This window comes from Scatophagus argus, chromosome 18 (genome assembly GCF_020382885.2).
Source record: "Scatophagus argus isolate fScaArg1 chromosome 18, fScaArg1.pri, whole genome shotgun sequence".
NCBI classification, from domain to species: domain Eukaryota; kingdom Metazoa; phylum Chordata; class Actinopteri; family Scatophagidae; genus Scatophagus; species Scatophagus argus.
The window spans coordinates 9,568,376-9,590,992 of NC_058510.1; the positions used below are offsets into that span (position 1 = coordinate 9,568,376).

Sequence of the window (22,617 nt, forward strand, 5' to 3'; positions counted from 1 at the left end):
CTCATACAAATAAAGGAATTCTGATTGATTCTGATATCACAGTTACAGTATCAGAACTATATTCACTATTGCTAAATTAAAAAAAAAAAAAATAGCAAACGCAACAGAAGTTAACACAACAACAACAACCACCACATGGTTAATCATTTTAGAAGCAGGTGTTGGGAAAGCGTATCCATCCAGAAGGAATAAGAAATTGTCTGAGGAGAATTTTATATCGTTTTAAAGCCTGAAATTGTACACACTGAACGAGCAGAAAATGTACCGAAGGTGCTTGCATCTCTCATATGCTACTAACAGGGTAAAACGCTGAGCTTAAGGAAACTGCAAAAAATAGTTGAATCTAACGTTACTCTCAGGTTTAACCATTAGGCGTGAAAAGTTCCTAGACGCAAGGTTTTGTCCAAAACGCCTTTCATCATCGCGAGCTTTCGGCCATCGCGATATCTTCATTGAAAATCTGAAAATCTCGCGAGCGTTTAGGCTTGTGGGCCTCTGAAGAAGGTGTGCTTCATGGCGGTTACAGAGACTGCGGTAAATAAATTCTTTGATAAAGACATACGTTAATATTTGTAAGCTTAATCGATTGTTGTGTACGTAATATGCAATGTATGGTAGAATTTAATTGGACCAAATATCCTGTAAAACGACGATATATCTCGTTGGGGGAACGTAAAGACTTCTTCGCGCGTCCTCGTAATGAATGCCTAACAGCTAATATCAGCTAGCTCCTTGCTAGCAACAAAGATAACGTTGTCGTTACGCTGAATAGCAAGCAGGCCTCGCTAATCGCGTAGTGCTATTTGTAGTAATTAACGGTCTACAGTAAGGGTCGTTGTAGTGTTATAAAGATGGTCATATGGTAAATGTCTGTATTGTCTTTGGCAAAGAGATGACTTCGGCTAACGTGAAGGTTTAACCTTAGCAAGTTATTGCTACTTAGCTAACAACGTTGTGTTAGGCTGGAGAACGTCGTTATCTTTCATTTGCTTCATTTCGTTAGCTGACCAAATTTTCATGGAAGATGGGCAGGCTATGTGTAGATTGCGGTGTAAAAAAATGCTAGCTGCCTGTTTTTCTTACTGTTAACGTTAGTCTGAAGGCATTTTTTATTTCCTCTAGAATTTGTTGAATTGTTAAAGCTTCCCCATCAGTCATCTTCCCTTTGGGGGCTTTCCTGCCTCAGTCTGGTGGACCCAGCGATTAGCAGGTTGCGTAGGTAAGGAGTTCGTCCGGTCCCACCTGGTTTAAATCCGGGTGTATGTCCTGTATATGCCAGTATATTTGTCACTTTTTCTGTATGAAGTCATTACATTTCTGATTGCAATACAGGAAGTTTCTTGCTGGGAAATGTAGTTATGGATGTGCATACAGGCAGGTGTTTATGTTCCAGACTCTGTTATATATATTTTTTTATTGTTTATTTTTTTAATAAATGTATGTTTCTGAATTACAGGGAGGTGAAGCTCTGACGATGGAGAATGGACAGGGCACAGGCTCCAAGCTTGGACTTCCGCCTCTCACCCCAGAGCAGCAGGAGGCACTTCAGAGGGTAGGAATTCCCTGTTATACAGTATTGATCTATGTTTACTTGAATTAGGTAAATCAGTATGGACTTGCATTGTTTAGCGTAGTGAAAAGGCAACATTGTACTAAAATCAGTTAGGTAGGTCCAGAGGAAGAAGTTTTTTCTGATTTTTACAAATAAAGCCTTTTGAGATTAGAAATCCACAATAAAACAACATCTTGTTTTTAATAAAGAGGTATGTTTTAAAAGAGAATGAACATCATCATCATCATGCCTTTCCCCCCCCCTCTTGCATGTTTGCAATTAGTCAAAACGCAGTGTAGAAATACTACATTAAAAAACTCTTGCACAGAAAATGTAGTAAAAAAAGTAAATTTTGGCACGAATACATTTGTGCTTTAATTTAAGTAACATTTTTAATTTTTATTGAATTATTAATGCTATATTGTTCACTGTTTTAAAGTTGCAGCTGATAAATGTGGAACTATATAATATTTTACATTCTGCTGGGTAGCTTGTGAATAACCCCTTAGGGAGAGACCAAGAAAGCTTTTCTGATAGAAGGATGTCAGAATTTATGTGCTGTTTACATTATGTATTATTAAGCTAAATTTACAAAGTAACTTGTTATGTAAAATGTTGTCAATGGAAAAGTATCAGATTGTCTTAGTGAAATAAAAGGTATAATATTTGCCTTTACAATAACAGAAAATAGAAGTATTCACAGCAAAGTACAAGTATCTCAGTCTATCTGTCTCTATCTGCCATGAAGCTTGCTAGGGCAGCTTACATATCAAGATGGTACCTTTAAACAGTCCTCAACATTATTATGATGCATTTAATTTGCTCAGGCTGCAGGTAACCGAATTTGACTCACACCAAACTCTTGCATGTAGTAGGCAGTCATGCTCGCATATTCCACATTATCCTGAGTTGATGTTTGTCACCTGTATTGTCAATAGACATATTTTCCTGGCAAGAGTCCCAGAAGATATCAGGCTAAAAAGTGATCAAACAACTTTGAAAGTTATGTAACGCCATTATCCATAAGAAATACTTCCAAAATGTGGACTTGCTGCTTTTATATCTAAAACATGTGTCTAGTTTCCTGCATTGGGTTACTACCAGTTTCTTCTTAGTAATAATTTTGTAACATGTTTTCTTCATATGAGGAATTTCAAGGTAATGTTTTTTTTCTTCTTTCACAGGCAAAGAAGTATGCTATGGAACAAAGCATTAAGAGTGTGTTGGTGAAGCAGACCATTGCCCATCAGCAACAACAGCTCACCAACCTGCAGGTGAGATGTGAAAATATTTATGGGTATATTGCCAAACAAAGTTTGTAATGCCCATCCCACCTGTGAGTCTTTATTCTAGACAGAATATCTTATCCTTTTTATATGTTAGTAGCGCAGACATCTCCTGACTCAGATGTCGGTTTTGGTAAAGCTCCCATGGAAGTCTTACTCCCTTTCCCACTCTGTTGGGAAAAAGACCACGTGTGTAGACCATGTGCCCTTGCTTTTGCCTCTGCTCTTTTTCAGATGGAGAAGATCATCATTAAGGCTTTGGTTATGTTAAATGCTTTTCACTTTTAAAGGGGACTTGTTTATGTTTATTGCTGTGTGGTTATTTGTAATTTAGACAGGGGAAGCATCTCCCCCAAACTGTATGTTGTTTAGAGGGAGTGTCTGAATATAGTGTTAGCCTAACCGCTTTTGTCTATCTAGCAAAGCAATGAAAATTTTGAAAAAGCAAAACTAAGGGATATCTAACCTACTTTTCAGCACTTTCTTCATCTTTACTGTCTTTCAGATGGCAGCAGTGACTATGGGCTTTGGAGATCCTCTCTCACCTTTACAATCGGTCAATAGATTATTAAATTTTTTTTTCTGTGCGCATTCCCAATTGAAAAGGGCTGTTACCCTTCTTTTACTGGTTGCTTTGGCAACAACCCCTGCCTTTTTATATACCCAAAGAATGCATATTTTGTAAGAAAACGTGGCTCTCTACTGTACATGTACCTGCGTCCATGTCCGTAATCCTTTGTGAGATGAACGACCGTTGTCAGTAGCTGAAGCATTTACTTTTTTGAGTCACAGTGGGATAATTCGCATTAGTGTTTTTGAACAAAAGCCAAAATGCTTTGGCTGTCAACAGGTTTTTCCTAAGGGGTTTATAAATGTGAGAGGAGTCACTTCTCTTTGAAAAATATGCATTTACTTGAATTAAAAAGAGCAACTTCCTGGCATGGGATGAAAGAGGGATAGCAATCCCTTTAATGGACCAAAATGAGAGAAATGCTGGAACAGGGATCTTTTGGCCATCTCAAAGTCAAGTTTTTTTGTCTGTCAATGAACAAGTCAACTTTCTGTTATGTCATGAATTAGGCACATGTTATATTTTGTTGGTAGTAGAATGAAATAAGCAGAAGCAGACTAACTTAAAGGCATCAGTAAAACACAGCAACTTTTGGTGGTTAAGCCATCTCTCCCCTTAGACTTGAGAAAGAAAGTTTGAAATGCTTTCATCGAGACTTTGTATGGATTTCATTTGAACTCCGCGATTACTTTTGTTACCTTACTTGCATCCCTGGACTACAGGTCAGTTACTGAAGCCAAATATTTGTGAGGGCTGTGCATGTCAATCACTTCAGTGTGTTTTCCTCCATGTCTGTTCAGTAATAACGGAATTGAGGCCATATTGTAATTGGAAGTGGTGACATCAATATTTTATCTGTTATACATGTTAGCATTTTTTTCATAAAGTTCTGTCCAGTGATTACAGTATTCCATTACCCTATTTACCTGCTCAGACCCCCCTAACTTGCAATTGGCCTCTAACTATTTTTGGGGAAAGCAAGCACAGTAGAAAATACACATGTATATATAGTTTGTGTGTTTGTGTGTGTTTGTCTTCCTTTCTTTTACTCTCTAATGCTTATCATATCTTGTTTTCCTCGGTTGGCAGGTGGCAGCTCAGCGACAACGTGCTCTAGCCATCATGTGTCGGGTGTATGTGGGCTCCATATACTATGAGCTTGGTGAGGACACCATCAGACAGGCCTTTGCCCCCTTCGGTCCAATCAAGAGCATTGACATGTCTTGGGATTCTGTTACAATGAAACACAAGGTCAGTGCCATTGAAGAAGTGTTGGAAATAGTATAAACTCTCTGTTCTTACTTAACCTCGAGGATTTAAAGCTGCCCATGTCTTCTGTTTGTTTATGTTCTGTTTTTATTCCCTTTTGTTTGACTGTTCAGGGTTTTGCGTTTGTGGAGTATGATGTGCCAGAGGCCGCTCAGCTTGCACTGGAGCAGATGAACTCAGTCATGTTGGGGGGGCGAAATATTAAGGTAAGTTGTCTTGAGAGTGTCTCTAAAGATCTTAGAAGCACATAAATTAGGGCTAGACTGAATGTATGCATAAAGCTTCAAGTGTCTGTTGTAATATTTTATGCTTTGACATCAGTAACTATATTAACAAATAAATAAAATCTTTGCCAAAGCATTGTTAATATTATAGGAGTGTGCCTCCTTTTTGTGTGCAGCAAGCAGGAGAGTGTATGTTGGACATCATTACATCTCTTTGTTCCAGTAAATGTGGATTTGGGGCTTTACAAGACTCTGCAGTTGTAAAGCCCAAAACTCCTAATGCAATATTTCTTTGTATTTTTGGTGTAGTTTGATTGAACAAGAATGCAGATTCCCTCATGGAATGTGGGTTACTGTGTCATTTTGTTAATGAACTGCGTTTGTGCTACTTGTGAAATTACTCATTTCTAATTTCTCTCTCTCTTTGCTTGTCTGTGTCTGTTGATTTTCAGGTGCGTTTGTTGTGCGTGTGTGTGTGTGTCTGTCTGTCTGTCTGTTGTATGTTGTGCTTCCATGATTTCATCAAAGTTATTTTAGTGACCAGTTCCAGTAGGATGCCCAACAGCCCGTGGCGTCGCTCTGTGTCCATGTGCTGATGATGGGCTGCGCCTGGTTGGTGTTGCTTGGCCGCTCCATCTGTAGTACAGATTCCAAGCCCGCTTAGATGCTCGTCTTACATAAGGAGCTCAGTTCTACTGTAAAAGAGAGGAAGTTGTGAGATTGCGTAGCTATAGCGTGATAGTTTTAATGCGTTCCCCTTTCAGTGTAGACACCAGCTCAGCTTGTCACACTGTGCATGAATCTGGTGTTTTGAAATAAAGCTGCAGTTTCTTGTTTGGAAGTACTGCAATTATTTGCTAAATTGGATTTGTATTTACTGTGAAAATTAGGTGAAATATGGTACTGTGTAGATGGAAAGTTCTGCTTTTCACTCATGTAATGACAGCTGAAGATATTTCTTACTTTGACTAATACTTAACTCATTAAGAATTGTTAGTGTTCATACGGCATTCAGATCAGTGTAGGTGATCCCTGAGAAACCCTGTTTGTCTGATAGTTTGACAGAATTTGTGGTCATTTTAAATGGGAGAACAAGTCATCAGTCAGTGCAAGTCATCTGTTTGACCATAGGACTAGCGGTATTGTCCACTTTTTTTGGTTGTGCCTTCAAAAGATACATTTTGTGCTTGTTGGCCACTGGCCAGTGTAAGAGTGATTGAATTATGTAGTCTAGAAATGTGGAGTCCTTGTTCAAGTTTCAGAACCACTTTATCAGATCTTTTTAAAAGTTTAGTATTGGAAATGCTCCTAAGCATAGACACAGAAGACTTAACATAGCAGTGGGTCATCATTGTAGGAGAAGAGTGGCTTTGACTGAACTTGGTGGCTGCTGAAAGTCAGAACTGCAGGGATTTAGAGTTTTCGGGAGTGCGTTCTGCGTTGGCAATATAAACTCCTTATTCAGTAGCCGTGCTGATATGATCTGTGCTATAGGTTGGGCGGCCAAGTAACATCGGTCAGGCGCAACCCATCATTGACCAACTGGCAGAGGAGGCGCGTGCCTTTAATCGGATCTACGTAGCGTCTGTCCACCCTGACCTGTCAGACGATGACATCAAGAGTGTGTTTGAAGCCTTTGGAAGGATCAAGTCTTGCACGTTAGCCAGAGACCCCACCTCAGGGCGACACAGAGGCTTTGGCTTCATTGGTGAGCTGGAGGGCCCTCATTCACTCGTGCTGTTTGTGTTACAACTGCTCCGCTATTAACTACTATTTTATTCACTTACAGAGTATGAAAAGCCTCAGTCAGCCCTGGATGCTGTGTCTTCTATGAACCTCTTTGACCTGGGGGGTCAGTACCTACGAGTGGGCAAAGCAGTGACTCCACCCATGCCCCTACTGACCCCCACGACCCCTGGTGGTCTGCCGCCTGCTGCAGCTGTGGCTGCAGCGGCAGCCACCGCTAAGATAACGGCCCAGGCAAGTATGAATCCCTTCCAAAGGGATTTAATGGCCTTCCAGGTAAATATAACCCAGATATAGCTAGAATTGACATCAAAAGCACAGATAATATGGGCATAGAATATTTATTGAGGTGACTGGGAGAAGGCCAGTTTTGTAGGGATCACATAAAGAGTATTTGACCTGACACAATGTCAGTTTAATAGTCCTCAAGTATGAGATGGTCTGGGCTTAAGTTTTTGTCTAGTTTATTGTGCTCAAAGCACAGACTGATTCTCAAGTTGTAATTTCTTTTTTACAGTAAACATTGCTCTTTCTGAGTGTGATTAACCGGCTGTATTCTACGTAGACTGTGATATTATTGAAAGGTTTCTTAACATTATGCTTGGTGTAAATTAATTTAGAATAGTCAAGGATTTATATGTAAATCTATTTCTGAAGTAATGTTTGTGACCTTGATTCTCAGTAAAGAGAGGCAAATTTGAACTCACTCTACCATGCTGTGTGATCGTTGACTGTGCTGCCTTGTGTTGTGCTCTGTGTGTTTCCCTTACCTAATGTCTTCGGCCCCCCTCTCTTAAGGAGGCTGTAGCTGGCGCATCAGTCCTGGGGGCGTTAGCCGCGCCCCAGCTTCTCGGTCAGCAGATGGGAATACCTCAGGCTGTTATGGCTGCCCAGGCACCAGGGGTCATCACAGGTGTGTACCAAGACATGACTGAGTGCTTTTTTTTTTTTTTTTAAACAAGAGCGGGAGTTAAATAAATCTTAGTTGTCCTTTCGAGTACTGTTAAAACATACGTGCAGTGCAACTACACAGACCTTCAGTCACGATGCTCATAATGTTTGGATTACTGTAATGATTTCCAGTTCTTGCTACAAGAGCTGACAGTCTTTAAAACATACTGTACTGCTGTGATGAGCCATTTCCAAATTACAGAGCTTTTGGAGCACCACATTATTGGATCGCTTGTCTAAAATACTCCCACACTTGATTGTGAGCTAGATTTTTTTTTTTTTTTAAAAATAAACTCTTTGACACGGTGTAGCCATCTTACTAATTCTTTGTGGTGTTCCAATGCATGTACTGTTGTTCAATGTTTTGGTAATCAGCAGTGGTCACCCCAGCCATACTTTCTGAAGACACTGATTGATTTCTGTTTTTGCGGTAAAATATAGCTGAATGAGGAACCATATTTATAGGAGTCACAAATATTGTCTCAGCATTTGGTTTATCCTTGTCTGCTGTAATGGATAAAATCACTCCAAATTGGTATCATGCTGATAAGGAACAGGATCAATGCTCACTCCACTCATGAGTGTGTTTAATTGTCAGCTCAAATAGGCACATGATCTTTTGTGTGTGTGTGTGTGTGTGTGTGTGCGCGCGTGTGTGCGTGCGTGTGTTTGCGTGTTTGCACATCTGATATCGCTGACTGCATGTCTGTCTTTCCCTAAAAGGCGTGACTCCTGTGCGTCCTCCCATACCAGTGCTTCCCCAGGTTGGTCTCGTGAACCCTGTGCTTGCATCACCGCTAGTCCTGTCTAATCAAGCCGGTGGCTCCAACCAACAAGAGCGTAAAGAAGAGAAGGAGGAGATGCTGCAGGACGGTACAGGACAGGAGATGCTGAGTGACCAAGAGCACATGAGCATCTCAGGCAGCAGTGCCAGACATATGGTGATGCAGAAACTGCTTAGAAAGTCAGAGGTGAGCATTATGAAAAGATGGGACAAAAGAAAAGTGGCTGCAGTGATGTGAGCTTTTGTACTATTAAATTGTTTACTCACTCATTAAATTCTTGCCTCATTCATATCCAGTCCACAGTGATGGTGCTTCGAAATATGGTTGGACCAGAGGACATTGATGACGACCTGGAGGGTGAGGTGACAGAAGAGTGCGGGAAATTTGGCTCCGTCAACAGAGTCATCATATACCAAGAAAAGCAAGGAGAAGAGGAGGATGCAGACATCATTGTCAAAATCTTTGTAGAGTTTTCCATGGCCTCAGAGATGAACAAAGCCATCCAGGCCCTCAATGACCGCTGGTTCGGAGGTCGCAAAGTTGTCGCAGAGGTGTACGACCAAGACCGTTTCAACAGCAGTGACCTCTCTGCATAAAGTGTCTGAAATGATTCACCAGCACCCATCCCCATAACTACTGTCACCCTAATCATTTCAGCCACAGTCGCTGCAGCTAGAGATGCGGGCCTTTGACACTTGTAATTATGTTTTTATGTTCTTCTGTTTTTTTGGTTGTTTTTTTTTTCTTTTTTTTTTTTAAATCGCTGTTGATATTGTTAACTGCCCCATTGAGGGAATTCATCAAAAATATTTCTGTGTCCGATTTTGCTTGGTGATCTGTGAAGACTCCTTTTTCAGTTTCAAATTTTTGTAATCTGACCTTTTAAAACGTTTACGTTTTCCTGTTTTAGCTTCCTTTTTTTTTCTTTAATTAAATTGCCAGGACATGTAAACACTTTTCTTTCTTTCTACAATTAAAGGTTATTGTTTGTCCACAAAAAGTGTGATGAAATTTTTATGAATGGTTGTGAGCGAAGAGTCAGTTGAATTTGATATATTTGTAAACAATTCTGTGTTGTGATTTCACAATATAGCATTTGATTCATCAGTAAAAACATACTGAAAGCATTTGGTGATCTCTGGTATTGTATTGGTTATTCTCAAATGATAGTGTTTAGTTATGTTTGTACAGTGGTAAACACCCTACAGTACAGTTCAGACTGAGCAGAGGTTATTTTACTGGATAATTGGGTTCTTACTGTATGTTGTCACATTTAAAAACACTTGTCACAATGGGTTTGTATTTTGTGGCAACCCTTGGAGATATTGTTTACCCTTTAAGTATTTTGTTGCCACCTTACTTTGGCTGTAGCACCATTATTAAAGTATGTGTCATCTATTTGCAAGCAAACAATGAGTCAAGGGAGAGGAACTTGTAAGTGGATGATAGACGCATGTGTTGTGTATACTGAACATCATCTTGATGAAAAACACGATTGCTTGAACTTATTAATTGTCTGAAGATTTAGACCTTACACTGTTCTGCTTGCTTTTGTGCCGAGGGAGAGTGAACCTTTTCTAAGGGTTACTTAGAAATACATAGTGCAGCAACACTGACTGCAATCGTGCCACATCAGAGGAAAAGTTCTTTTCTTGTGGATGATTCGGCAGAAAATAGTTGGATTGAAATAATTAGCCGTGCAAATTTGCTCATGAAAGGGACTTAATTTAGTTATGATTGTATAAGTTAATACTTTTCCAGGCACGGCAACACTACAAATAATTCACTAGTATGAGATCTTTAAAAAAGCTTTGATACCGCTGTATTCATTGAAGCTAAGTAGCACCTGCCGCTAGGTGGAGCTGTAAAGTTATGTGTGGCTGCTACTACAGAGGCGCCAGTAACGTGTGGACTCTGCTCCAGCTCAAACGGAGCCCAGCCCCCAACACACCAAACCAGCCTGCCTCGGCTTAACAAGGGGAGTGATGCGCGGCTGTTGGTGAAACTCCTGATCTCGCTGCTGGCGTTTTACCTAAGTCGCATCGATTCAGTCCCCGGGTGCTTCTTTTGACGTCTTTTGGGATGTTGCTACTACGCGCAGCTGGCCTGACAAGGTGTTTCCGTAGCTTTGGTTGTACTAATGTTAGCTAACGGTAGCCAGGCACAAAGACGTTCAGTCAGCTACTAGCCGATGTTAGCTAACGGTAACTAGCTTGCTAACAACACAGCCGGTGAGGACGAGCACATCCTTGCGCAGCAATACTCGAGTTAATCTCTGCTGACTCGCTCCGTGGGTTGTGTTAGCTTGTTTGTGCTCGTGATTTATTTGTAGCCTAAGTCAAGTGGTTGTATTAGCAGTCGCCACTCATGACTAGGATACTTCAAGCAACCTTTCTGAATAACTGGGTCGTTGACTGCATGTTATCCAGCTAAACACGGCACAGCTTCGGTCTCGAACAGGGATGGTGGCGGTAGCAAAACAAGCTAACGTTAGTCCGTCCCTGTGAAGAAGTGAGTGCAAGAAGTGAGGAAACAATTCGGCCAAGTGGAAGTTCTTGCTTTTCTTTATGCTAATTGTAATTCCGGGGTGGATGACGCGAGGACGAACCTGCCAATCCTTGAATACGGACGGCTGAACTACAACTGGGAATATCGCTAACAGATCGAACGGATTATTTTTTGTCTCTAAGTGGATTTCGGCCTCCTGTTCAGGATCGTCTTGGGAACACAATAAGTTATTTGACATTGAGTGAGCCCAGCCCCTTAAAATATTCTCTCTACATCCGACCTTCACCCTCCGATGCGGAGATTTCAGTAGCACCGGCAACCAAATCCCCCACGGCGGCCGGACATGCTGAAGTGTATCCCCCTGTGGCGCTGCAACCGCCACGTCGAGTCGGTGGACAAGCGACATTGCAGCTTGCAGACAGTCCCTGATGAGATATTTCGCTACAGTCGCAGCCTGGAAGAGCTTCTCCTCGATGCCAACCAACTCAAAGAGCTACCAAAGGTATACAGGGTCAACAGACCAAGAATGCAGCTATGTGTCAATCAGAAATGTGTTATTATTCTCCTGACTGAAGTGATTGTGTGCACATAGTTGGTATTAACTCGCCCATTTGATAATATAAGGTCTTGCCAGGTGAGATAAGCACCTGCTCAGGTACTTCCTTCTTAGCGAGGGTATCTCCTTCCTGCCTCTTGGAAATGGGTTTGGCCATTCTGCTTTGCGGTGCTGAAACAGAATTAGATAATGGAAGTAAAAAGTATCTCCTGTTTCAATCAGGCACCACAGAGTACAGTAGTTGTTGTTTGCACGCATGTATCAGTGAATAACAGCAGTGCCTTGCAGTCCTTGCATGGTAGTGTACTTCCAAGAACGCTGGAGTTTTAAGTAACATGAGTGTATGTGAAGATAAGGACCAGGGTAGTGGGATGTTTTTAGTCACAAGCAGTGCTGAGGTTTCTCCAGCTGCAGGTTGGATTTGCTGCATGTTCAGAGGGACTAGCCCTGACCAGAACAGCTGGCACAACAACATGTTGCCTGTAGTAATGTCGTCAGTGTTGAGTTGAATTGGATGCAATGTGGGAAGGCATGTGTGGAATGGTTTCCAACGCTGTCCCCACCCACAATCCCACTATTTGGAACGTGACAGAAGTTCTCTTTGCACGGCCAAAGAGTTTATTTTAAGGGGAGCAGCATTGTTGTTGGTCTGTATTCCCTATAGCCATCCAGAGTTGTGGAACAAAGCGCTTGCTTGCTCGACTCTCTCCTTGTTTCTATTCAAGGTATTGTTCATAATTAGGTGCTGGTTGTGATTGTGATGGAGCAAGGAATTTGTATGAATAGACTGGTTAGTAGTAGGCATTGTCAGTTCCTCAGATTTCAGTACTTGAGCTTTGTGGTGTAGGGGACAAGTGGTACATTCACTAATGATGATTGTTAACAAGTTAAGGTCAACAGAGACTGAAGTGTTGACAGGACTGCTTGTTACTTCCTGGGAATCAAATAATGGAGCTTTATTTGTTCGTCTTTATCAGCGGATGCGTCCTCATCCCTTTGATGTGTTTCACTTTTTAAACCTGTGATAAAAGATAGACTTATCCATAACTATTCTACTACTTCACTCTTTTGGCACAGATGGACAGCAAGCAATGAAGACACCCCAAAAGTAGTTGCTGAATATTTAACCTGTCTTCAGTGTAATTAAGGCCTTTTCTTCGCATAAAACCTCAGTCTAATTTACCCGTTGACGCTTACCTGCAGACACTGTGTTACCTCCACTTAAGTTAGTTAATGCTGTCAGATATCCACAGTGTACATGTGACCTCTGAAATACTTAGTGATGGGTACACTTGAATATTCTGGTGCACCCTGCCAAGCGACACTGTCTCTCTGTGTGGTGTTGGCTTCAACCAGGAGACGTAAATGCGCGGTGACAGAATGTCTCGTGTGGTTGCGGTGAATGCGTAGCATGCAGACACAAAACATATGGGCTCATTCTGGGCTTCAATGAAGGAGCAGTGTGAGAGGTCAGACCCATATGGGGTTGGGAACAAGGGAACTCACTGTATGATGAACAGCATTTCCATAATGAGCTCATATGTGAGTAAGAGCCTTTTATTCATTTTTATGCTCCTTCCCTGCCACTGCACATTCAAGTCAGAGATGAGTCTGTTTACTCGCTTGTCAGTGTTTGGCTTTTTTAATAGCCAGTCTAACATCTTGTTTCATTTTAGATTCTCAGTTCATTCAATGTGTGAATAAGCCGGTATTTTCACCACAAACAGTTTGAACGAATTACGATAGGATTATTGGCTGCACCACCATGTGCACCACCACAACATATGCTATCGATGGAGAATAATTGGCTTCGCAAACTGTCCCTTCTCTGGAAGGAGGGCTACAACCTGTCCTGGGACACAGTCATCAGTGTACAGATCAGTCAAGCAGGGTTAGTTTCAATCAGGTGAATTTGTGTATGTGCAGTAACAATCAAAATATGACATAATCAAGACAGCCATTAATTTATTTATAAAGTATACAAAACAGGTCACTTGTTTTAAATTACTAATGAGCAGAAATTTTGATGCCTTTAAGTATGTAGGGTGGTGCTGGGGGTGTCCATGTCCAGATTGTATTGGTAGGGGTTTAACTCCGTGAACAGATGGAGATTTAGATGTCCTGACAGTTTAAGTTTGACTCACCTCCACCACACTGCCCACCAGTCTTAGATTATGCTCTCTGTGGTAATTATGGTTGCCTTTACCACTTCAAGAGTGTTTTAGGTTTGCATTTTTGTCTGTTTTAGGGCGAGATCTTATCCAGGCAGTGATTATGCTACATGAAATCTTATGACGTATGATCTATGTGTGTGGAATGAGTTTTAGAGAACATGCTACTGTGGGGAGTGGGGAGCTGACTCTCACACACATACATCCCTAGCCCTTGATGCCGTTTCTCAGCTCTGCCTTCTTATTGCACAAAATTTTATTTTGGCTGCTCTTATATAAACTGGCAGTCCTCTGTCACTTACAGGTGACATTGGTATGTCTCTCAAGTCTTTCTATCAATTATTGAAGAATTGCTTGTCATAGTTTGGTTTTTCTTGCTTATACTTGTCCTGTGTTTTCTGCAAGGACGTTTGCATGAAAACAGTCTGGATTGCTTTCTGCTGCTGTGACAAATTATCCATGCCTCAAAGATCATGTTCAGGAAGAGGGAATTATCTTTTTAGCTGTTCTCAAGTCTCATGACAGGTTACAAAGAAGTTCATTCACAAGTGTGTTTGCACCACCCCCCAACAAATATCCTATATCGTGGCTCTCGCTTTCTTGTGTGCACCGCACTGCCTCTTACTAGACATATGTTAAGTCTGCAAGCATAGGTTGACTCAGATGATCAATTTAGGTCTTGTTAGGTCAGTTGCACCTACTGAAGAGCACAAAACGGCCCTTTTTTGGAGAAAAGAACTGCTGTAATAAATGGCAGTGTATATCTACTTCTTCTTGTTTTGGCTTTCCCCTTGTTGAAATAGGGAACAAGTCCCTAATGGGTGTGTCCCTGTTAGACTTTGTGAAACAGGTTTTAAGCAGGTTGTTTAGGACCTTCCAGGCACACTTGATATGCTACAGTAAAGATTTCCTGCTTTAACACTTGCCACAACCAGAAATGAAAGAACAGTTGCATCCAGTAACTGGATTCTGACGAAGTTTAGAACTGTGATCAGGAACGTCTGAATGATTATTCTTTCTCTCTTCATGAAGTTACAATACTAATTGGAGGTCAGGCTTTGACTAAAAATGGAAAGTGTGATGAGTATTTTGCTGTATAAATAAAGGAGAATTATATGTGCATGATAAGTAGGGAGGATGACTATGCAATGTTTTTAATCTTCAGCTGTCACCAGTGGCCTCTCTGTGTGTGTTCTTAAAGATCTGTGGCTAAAGGGCAGATTAGGGCTTCATCTGGCTGGGAAAATGCCCCACAAGCACATAAATGTTCTGATAAAAATCTGAGTGCTTTTCTCTTGAGTCCCTTGTGTATGTTCAGCCTCAGGTCAAGAGAAGCCCCATCACTCAGCTCTTGCTGATTGTGAATTGCATTACCCACACATGAATTGTTCAGTGTTTTACGTGCCTTTGTTTGTTATCTTGGGGGACAACTGAAAAATGGCTCGGTCTAATTGGGAATGAATGGTGCTCTACCCATCTACTGTATCATTTCTGAAGGCTGAGGAATGCAACTTGACTGGGCGTTAAAGCCAAAAGTTTGGTGCTGAGGTAAGTTTGGTTTTAAAAAATAAAAAAATCTAGGACGTTCACTTCTCTATCCTTATGGTGCACTGTTGAGTTCTGCAGTCTGTCTGCCCTCCCTGAGTTTCCAGTTAACTCTACAGGAGAGCCCTGGTTTGTTTCTCCCCTGTGACTGGCTGAACTAGGCTAGGACCAAAGATAAATTACACCTGCCACTGGCCTCTCTACAGAAAAACCACATTGTTTTCTCTAGCTCAGCTCTTTCTCACTCTTCTGCTCTCTTCTTAGCTGTTTTAATAAAGCATGTTGAAGCTCGAGTTACTATTGTTCACAAAATGTAAATGGATCTAAAGTATGATTTGGCATATGAATGTTTTGTTTTCACATTTCAGACCAAAAAGTAAAAGACAAAGACTATTCTGCTCCAATTGGCAATAAACCCTATTCTCTTCTATTCTCTTCTGTAAGATTTTATGTATTTGTATTCGCCCCCACCCCCACCCTGATTATTAAGGACTACATCCGTGAGCAAAACAGTAAAGGGTCTTTTTTTTTTTTAAACTTTGTGATCAGGGCACTCCCCCTTACAGGATTAGTTGTATCACGGTGCCTAAAAAGTGAAAGAGATCCAGAACTGGTGAGACCATGAAAAAACAGCAATGTGAGTGATCTGAGACTCTTTTTGATGCAAGAGCACATTCAGCAGGTTTCTTTGTCTGAGCTGATGACCAGCTGGTCTCACATCCTGCCTACCCCCCTCCCCCAATCTGGTGAGATAGAGGGGTAATGGGAGGGGTGTGTGTGTGTCTATGTGAGAGAGTGAGTATGTAGTGGCGGTCGGGGGTGTATTTTATTCCGGAGATGGATTAACAGGGGAAGGGGGGGATCTGGCACCTACACTGAAGGAAGTGATTGGGCAGCTGAGCTGAGCTGAGCTCCACTCCACTTTTCCCTGGTCCTTTGAGACTGTTGGTGATGGGGCCATCCATCCATCCATGAACACCAGAGTCAGGCCCGACATGGAGTTTGAGGTGGGAAAGAGGCAGCCACAGAAGTAGTCACAGAGTTAACAGACGGCCCCCTGGAGACTTCTGGACAGTGTGGATAGATTTTCTGCTTTGCTCTGCTATGTCCTTCCTTCTCCTTCCTTCACTTAAAGAAATCATGCATTCAGCCTGGAAAATGGCAGCTGTCTTAAATGGATAATGTCAAGCCTACAATGCAAAATGCACTATTGCTGTAAGGCATGGATAAAGACATTTGCCTCTTGTGTTTTTTTATGTGAAGCAACACAGCAGTGGCTGCAAGGTGCATGTGGACATGCAGCGCTGCATTTGTTTATGCCACTGACCTATCCTTCAGTCTCACGGAAATGTGAATTTTTTTGCTACAACAGTTCAATCCCTACTTGATCTAACCCATCTACAATAAACCAACACTTTTGGCAGTTTATTGTGCCAAACAGACTACTTTCACTATCAACTGACATTACAAAATAAAATTTGTCATAGTTATTGATAATTGAAATAATCCTTGCAGGCTACCCTCTACAGCTCATAGTCTCATCATTATAATGTTGTTGGTTCCACCCTACGTGGCCCTGTTGACTATCATCAAGGTAGCATTTCCTGTTCGGCTTGGGCTGTCATGTGACTTTTATCGAGTGATTCCTTGCTTTTCTCCAGGCAGTACGATTTGGATCCAACAGCCTATCCTTGGTCTCAGAGCTCAAAGGTAAACAAGGAGGTACATCTCTGGTGAATAATTGATGACTGTTAGAGGTGGCAGCTGTTTGTGATAGGAGAGAGACTGTGGCAGGGCTGCATGCCCTGCTGGAGCACTGTGATAGCTCTGTTGGCTACAGACGTTAAGTACACACAGACAACATATGCAAGGTTACCACATTTTATCTCTTTTCTGTTCCACTTTATTTATGTGTTGATTTCATTCTCTCAGCAACCAGTGTTTTGAAACCTCAGATATAAAGGGTACAGTGTCCAGAGAGTGGCAGACTTGAAACAATATTAATATTGTTTCAAACTAATATAAATGTCAAACTAAATTGCAAAGTAAGAAGCAAACTATGTTGTGTGTCAGATGGGCTGAGTGGCTGGTAGCCATGATTTACATTAGCTAAATTCCCCTGTGTTTGTTAAGCAGCAAATTTTGAGTTTTTCATTTTAGTTGAGCGAATTCTTTATAAATCACATCATATAAGGGCTACATTTAACATCTGGATTATGGTGTACAATAATAAAACAAAATGTTGAGAAATGCTGAAAGTCCTTTTTCCAAGTCCGAAGTATTTTTGTCCTGACCATCAATAACAAGGGAACAAAAACTTGGTATTTTGTCCTAGTCATTTTAGCCAAAACCAAATTACAAAACTCCTACACTTCTTTGTTCTCTGAATTACACAGCACTGCACTGATTTGGTCCTAAGGATGAAATTTTGTGAAAAAAAAATAAATAATAATAATAATAAAATGAAAATATTTATGAGCTGATAGGCCATGGTAAAAAGTTCTTATTTCCTAGTGAGTGAAGAGTTATTTCCAACTGTTAGCAGTATGATTTGAGGTGATCTTTGGCCAGATATTAGGTTTGAATGAACTGTCTGTGGCATTCGCACATTTTCAACAGGTTAAGTTTAGGCCACAGACTCAGAAAGAGACTGTCTATGAACATGTGATGTTTGGAGTGGTTAAATTCAGCAGTGACATTTTCTTTGGGATAGGATGCTGGTTCTGAACCTTTTGATCATACAGGAGCTCAGGAGCTCCACTCTCAGTCACACAAATGGTCCTTTGAGGCTAATCTGTCAGGGTGCTGATGTCCCTGTGGGGGAAAAGGTTGCCCGGGATGGCATTAAAACCAACCACAAACAAATGCTGCCCTTTATCTGCTGGCCACATGCGGCCGTTGGAGGTCTGTATCTGTCACTCTGAAACCTGATAGCCCTTACATCCTCCACCCAGTGCACTTTCTGTAACAGTGGTTTTGGATGGGTCACCGTCCTTCAAAGTCAGTTCTCTCATCTCCACCCAGTTTGGGTGAGAGTGTAAAAGAACGCATATTTCGTGGTTCTCTATGGGCAGAACTGTACCCGTATTTAGAATCTGCAGTATAACACTTGCAAGAAGGAAGAGATATGATAACACAATTTTGTTTTTATCTTTACTCAGCAGTATAAGTGGGTTTGGAATTTCACCAGTTAGCAACCACTTCATCAGCACAACAGCTATCACAACAGAGCCGCTCTGCTTTGATATGTGTTTTGGAACAGGTGGCCGCTTCATAATGACTTTCTGTCTGGGCTAGTGCTGGTGGCAGAGCTGCTTCAGGCTGCACACAAAGCCCTGGTTTTGTTTTTTTTCCATGGGGCGTCTCAGGCACTTGGTCAGTATCTAGGTCCGGGCCAGTCTGATTTGTTGACGCCTGTGTTTTTCTTGTTGTTCCTTTTCGCTGGGAGCGTCTCTACAAGCAGGAAGTGGGAATAATCAAGTGAGCCATGGAATGCCCTGTTTTTGTGAGACCATCTCCAGTCTGGACATTCTTTTGAAGAGCTTTTAGAGAACTTTTAGTCCAAGCATAAAAACAGGAGGTTTCAGAAAAATAAACTTATGTTTTATTGTTTTTCTTTACTCCTTTGCCCAGCCCCCTCCCTCGGAGCCACAGTAGTGTTTTTTTTTTGTTCCCTGCCCCTCCCTCTCTCCCATATACCCTTGCAGATGCTCACTGTGTCTTTGGCTGATAAAGCACCTTGTTTCTCTATAATTTCACAAGATATGGCACCAACCCATGAAGGAATGTTAAGCCCAAGAGCTCAAGAGTCATTAATCCACTTGTTGCTGCAGCGGTGTTTACGGGACAAAGGTGATGTCAGTACCACTTGAACACTCTTCACTTGACTCCCTATCTCGCTGTCTGTCATCTACAGGGCTACAGTGCAAATATTTGCTTCCATTTGGGGAATATTTTTCCCAGCCCAGCCAATTTTGATTGATGATTGTCTCCAAACTACTATGTAGTGCATTTCTGAATTGTAGAAATGTTTTGTGTTCCATTTGAAACTGCTGTCTCTGTGCTTTTAAACTTTGTAACTTCTGTTAAAGCTACTGCAGATCAACACTATATCAGCTTATAAGACCCCAAAATACAAATTACTCAATTAAATCTTCTAGTATATGTGTTTTGAATGTGCAGAAAATAAAAAAACATATCAGACTAACATTTGTCTATCTTGACTATGAACTACTCGGGGAACGTATGTAAAAGGTGTGTTACAGTCAGCGATACTGAGAGCTTCCACCTAGTTGTATTGAAAAGCTTTCATGAGACAGCTGAGCTGCTGTTTACATGCGGCTGCCCATACTTTGTCTGCATGCAAACACATACATGTTTGTAAAACCAAATCGTCTTTCAGCGCATTCAAATAGGGTATTTACCTGCTGACTGATAAAATACAAATATTTATATAATGCAGTAACAGGACCCTATTTTAGAGCTTAGTGATAATCACTGATTGGATAATCATTTGCAACTTATCTAAATTGCTGTGTTGTCTGCTTCTCCTCTTTATTGATCGCTCTACTGATTTTGTCCCCTTTTTCATTACCCAGTATCACTGAATTACTTGCCAGGAAACGGCAGTTTTTTGTGATGTCTTTTTTCTGCTTATGCTGTATTCTGCTTGGAGTGTGTCTTTAGCTGTAATGCTTATACTCATCTGGGTTTTATGAGTGTGTTAGTCCACGGTCCACAGATAAAATCCACTTGTACCGATTTCATTTCCAAGGGTTTTATTCAGCTGTTATCGTATTTGTCTTCATCTCACATCACGTGCTTCTGTCTGTACCAAGAGAATTCATGTGTTTACTCTTTCACTCGCGGAATAGATCAAAAGGCTTAGAAAGTGTGGACATTTTCAGTGATTTCATTGTGGCGTGTCTTAAAGACTGAACGGGACGATGTAGTTTTTTTTTTTTGTAGTTTCAATGTTTTGCTTTACTACATTCTCCTCTGGCTTCTGTGCGTATCAGTTCTACGCGGATTTGTCTTATCTAACATGTGCTGCAATTTTTGGCAGAGCATTGTGTATAAATCTGCATTTTCATTTATATTTATCTGTAATGTTACACATTGACATGAAGACAAAAATCTTGTGTGTAATTGTGGTGCTGTTTGTCTTGGTCAGGACACTCTTGAAAGTGAGGTTTATATTCTCAATCAGACTTCACACCTGTTTAGATTTAAACAAGGTTAAATTAAACACAAACCGACAGCCCAGTCCAATATGTTGTTGCTTCTATTAAAAATGTAAGTGGGTCAGGGCCACCTGGGTAGAAAAAGTCTATTGTTCAGATTCAGGAGCATCGTTTTCAGATGTGAGGCACTTGGAATTTAACAGTGATACACGGTCATGGTTGGTTAATTGGTTACTGAGCAAACACAAAATAACAGGTTGAACTTGCGTGTTGTGCCGCATGACCAGTTTGAGGCTTCTAATAGAGGTGCTGATGGGGAATGTTTGTGTGTTTGCCAGAGAATAGATGAGAGAAGTAAATATAAAGCACAGCTGGGTTCTTTGAAGACAACAAAGCAGTATGCGGGCATGTGTGTGTCATGCTCATGCCAGCGATGAATAACAAACGAAGCAGTAAAAAGGTCTGTAGAAAAGAAGACAGCAGCAACTCATGTTCACTATGGGTGCGTGCGTGTGTGTGTGTGTGCGCATCAGTGAGCCCGTCAGTTGGCCCCCAAGCATCTATTCATTTCCAGTGCAACAAGAAGGCCCTGGTTTTCTGCTCACCATTATTTTTCATGTGAACATGTTTTGTTCTCATTACTTAACCCTTTCCATTGCTTTTTCTGGCGTTGATGTATTTGCCTTTAAGTCAGTTGATATGGACTCAACAGAACAGCCAGAGCTGATGACTGATTCAGCAAGTGTTGACAGAGAGGGCATTGTTTATAGTGAAAGGTCAGTTATTTTAAATCGAAGAATTGTAACAATTCACAATGCTAATCTTTGTGTTCATTTTCTTGCCTTTTTTCTCCCACCAGGCTGCTTTCTAATAATATTTCTTCCGTCGCTGCTGTCTGAGAGTTCAGTCAAATCTCACAAAACCATAAACACAGTTAAATATAAATCTCAAGAAGACGTTAGGTTTGGATTACTCTGTGCTTTGCAGTCTTTAAATAAAAATGTATCAAAAGCTATAAATGTAATGTGTTGTGGCATTCTAATCAACTTTGCCTTAACTTTCTCTTAATGATGGCTTTACTTGAGTATGAAACATTTTGGAAAACTTGCAAGGCTCGGTGTGCACTACGCAATTAACTCTGCACTGCAGCATGTGATATCCGAGGAAACTCAGGCATGCCTGGAATCTCCAGGAGTTTGCCCTACCCTCTGGAAGCAGGAGTAACTTCTCTTGCTTGCCCTCACACACACTTGAACTTTACTCATTTCGTGTTCCTGTTGGCGAAGCCCACACACAGGCACTGAAGCACGCATGACACACATGCACATCTTGCTTCAGTTGAATTCTCAAACTAATCAAGCTTAATTTCGCTCTCCCCATGTGAAGTGTGAGTCTCCACTCATTCTAACAGTGTTTTAATTAAGCTACTTCATGAAATTCTGGGACCTAAGACACTAATGGGAATACTGAGAAGGAGCTTAGCTAAAAGAATGTAGAAAACACGTCAAAGGCATTCCCACTGAACTGCCTGTGTGTTCATACTTCTGCTTTGCCAGTTCTCATAATGTAATTTTAGCTAATTTAGCAAATACAGACAAAGTCTTATCGTAGGCAGAACTTGTCATTGTTTTCAGATAGGCTGTGCTGATATATGGACTGGCATTAGCTTATTGGGAATTTATCTGTTATCAGGGTAGATGTTGGCTGAAAAAAACAGCAATAAACTGAAATAATTAAGATATAACACACACAGATGCTGATAATAATCCTTTTATTTTTAGCTTAAAAATGCCCTTCTCTCCCCCTCTGTAGTTACCAGTCATCACTTTGTATTTGTATTTTAAATTATCCTGCAGTCACTCCTGACCTTCTTCACTGTGGAACCTTAACTACATTCTGCAGGTTGTCATGTTGTCACTGTAGTTGTGAGTTCTTACACATGGGTTTAAAGAGAAACTTTTTATACTTTCTTTTTTCTGCCACCGACAGCTCCCAAACGAACCGGACTCCACACACCAAATCACTTTGTTCTATTTAATTTTGCTTGTCTGGTGGCAAGAGCTTGCAGAATGCAGGAGGAATCCTTGGAAAGGCTGCAGAATACATATTGTCACATTAGTCTCCAAACAGTGATGTGTGTGAGCGTAGCATTTTCTGTAGCTCAGTGTCTAGGACAAGGTCATGGGCAAGTGCAAATTGAGCGTACATATACCGCTTTTGGTTGAACTCTGTCAATTCATACACGCTGTGAACATGGACCTGCTGAAAAA

The 22,617-nt window shown here is 41.1% G+C and overlaps 2 protein-coding genes across 16 annotated transcripts in view; both read left to right on the forward strand.

The window, feature by feature from the left end:
* The first annotated feature begins 388 nt into the window (after window positions 1–388).
* Window positions 389–9,511, forward strand: LOC124049313 (poly(U)-binding-splicing factor PUF60-like). 5 transcript variants are annotated; one of them, XM_046370799.1, is made up of 12 exons: window positions 389–534; window positions 1,123–1,219; window positions 1,457–1,552; window positions 2,737–2,826; window positions 3,344–3,394; window positions 4,499–4,660; window positions 4,792–4,884; window positions 6,397–6,610; window positions 6,692–6,924; window positions 7,447–7,561; window positions 8,323–8,570; window positions 8,681–9,511. In XM_046370799.1, exons 3-12 carry the CDS (start codon window positions 1,475–1,477, stop codon window positions 8,978–8,980), a joined length of 1,584 nt encoding a protein of 527 aa, XP_046226755.1. In that variant the 5' UTR covers window positions 389–534; window positions 1,123–1,219; window positions 1,457–1,474; the 3' UTR covers window positions 8,981–9,511. The 5 variants fall into 5 exon arrangements, with proteins under 5 accessions (XP_046226755.1, XP_046226758.1, XP_046226754.1 ...); XM_046370798.1 differs by lacking the exon at window positions 1,123–1,219 and having other exon boundaries at window positions 392–534; XM_046370800.1 differs by lacking the exon at window positions 1,123–1,219 and having other exon boundaries at window positions 392–534; window positions 6,692–6,882.
* A 781-nt stretch (window positions 9,512–10,292) lies between these two features.
* The window catches only part of scrib (scribble planar cell polarity protein), a 60,007-nt gene continuing 47,682 nt past the window's right edge, over window positions 10,293–22,617 (forward strand). For 10 of the 11 annotated variants that reach the window (XM_046371436.1, XM_046371439.1, XM_046371443.1 and 7 more), the window contains exon 1: window positions 10,296–11,394. In XM_046371436.1, the coding sequence (XP_046227392.1) occupies window positions 11,236–11,394 (159 nt within the window). In that variant the 5' untranslated portion in view covers window positions 10,296–11,235. Of the gene's footprint in view, window positions 11,395–22,617 lie in introns of all 11 variants that reach the window. The other variant, XM_046371442.1, reaches the window with a different exon arrangement.

Coding starts and splice junctions, on each gene's coding strand:
- LOC124049313 (XM_046370798.1), top strand. CDS start 514: ATGGCGGTTACAGAGACTGCG. Junction 6,611..6,691: donor CAGAGGCTTTGGCTTCATTG/GTGAGCTGGAGG, acceptor ATTCACTTACAG/AGTATGAAAAGCCTCAGTCA. Junction 7,562..8,322: donor GGCACCAGGGGTCATCACAG/GTGTGTACCAAG, acceptor TTTCCCTAAAAG/GCGTGACTCCTGTGCGTCCT.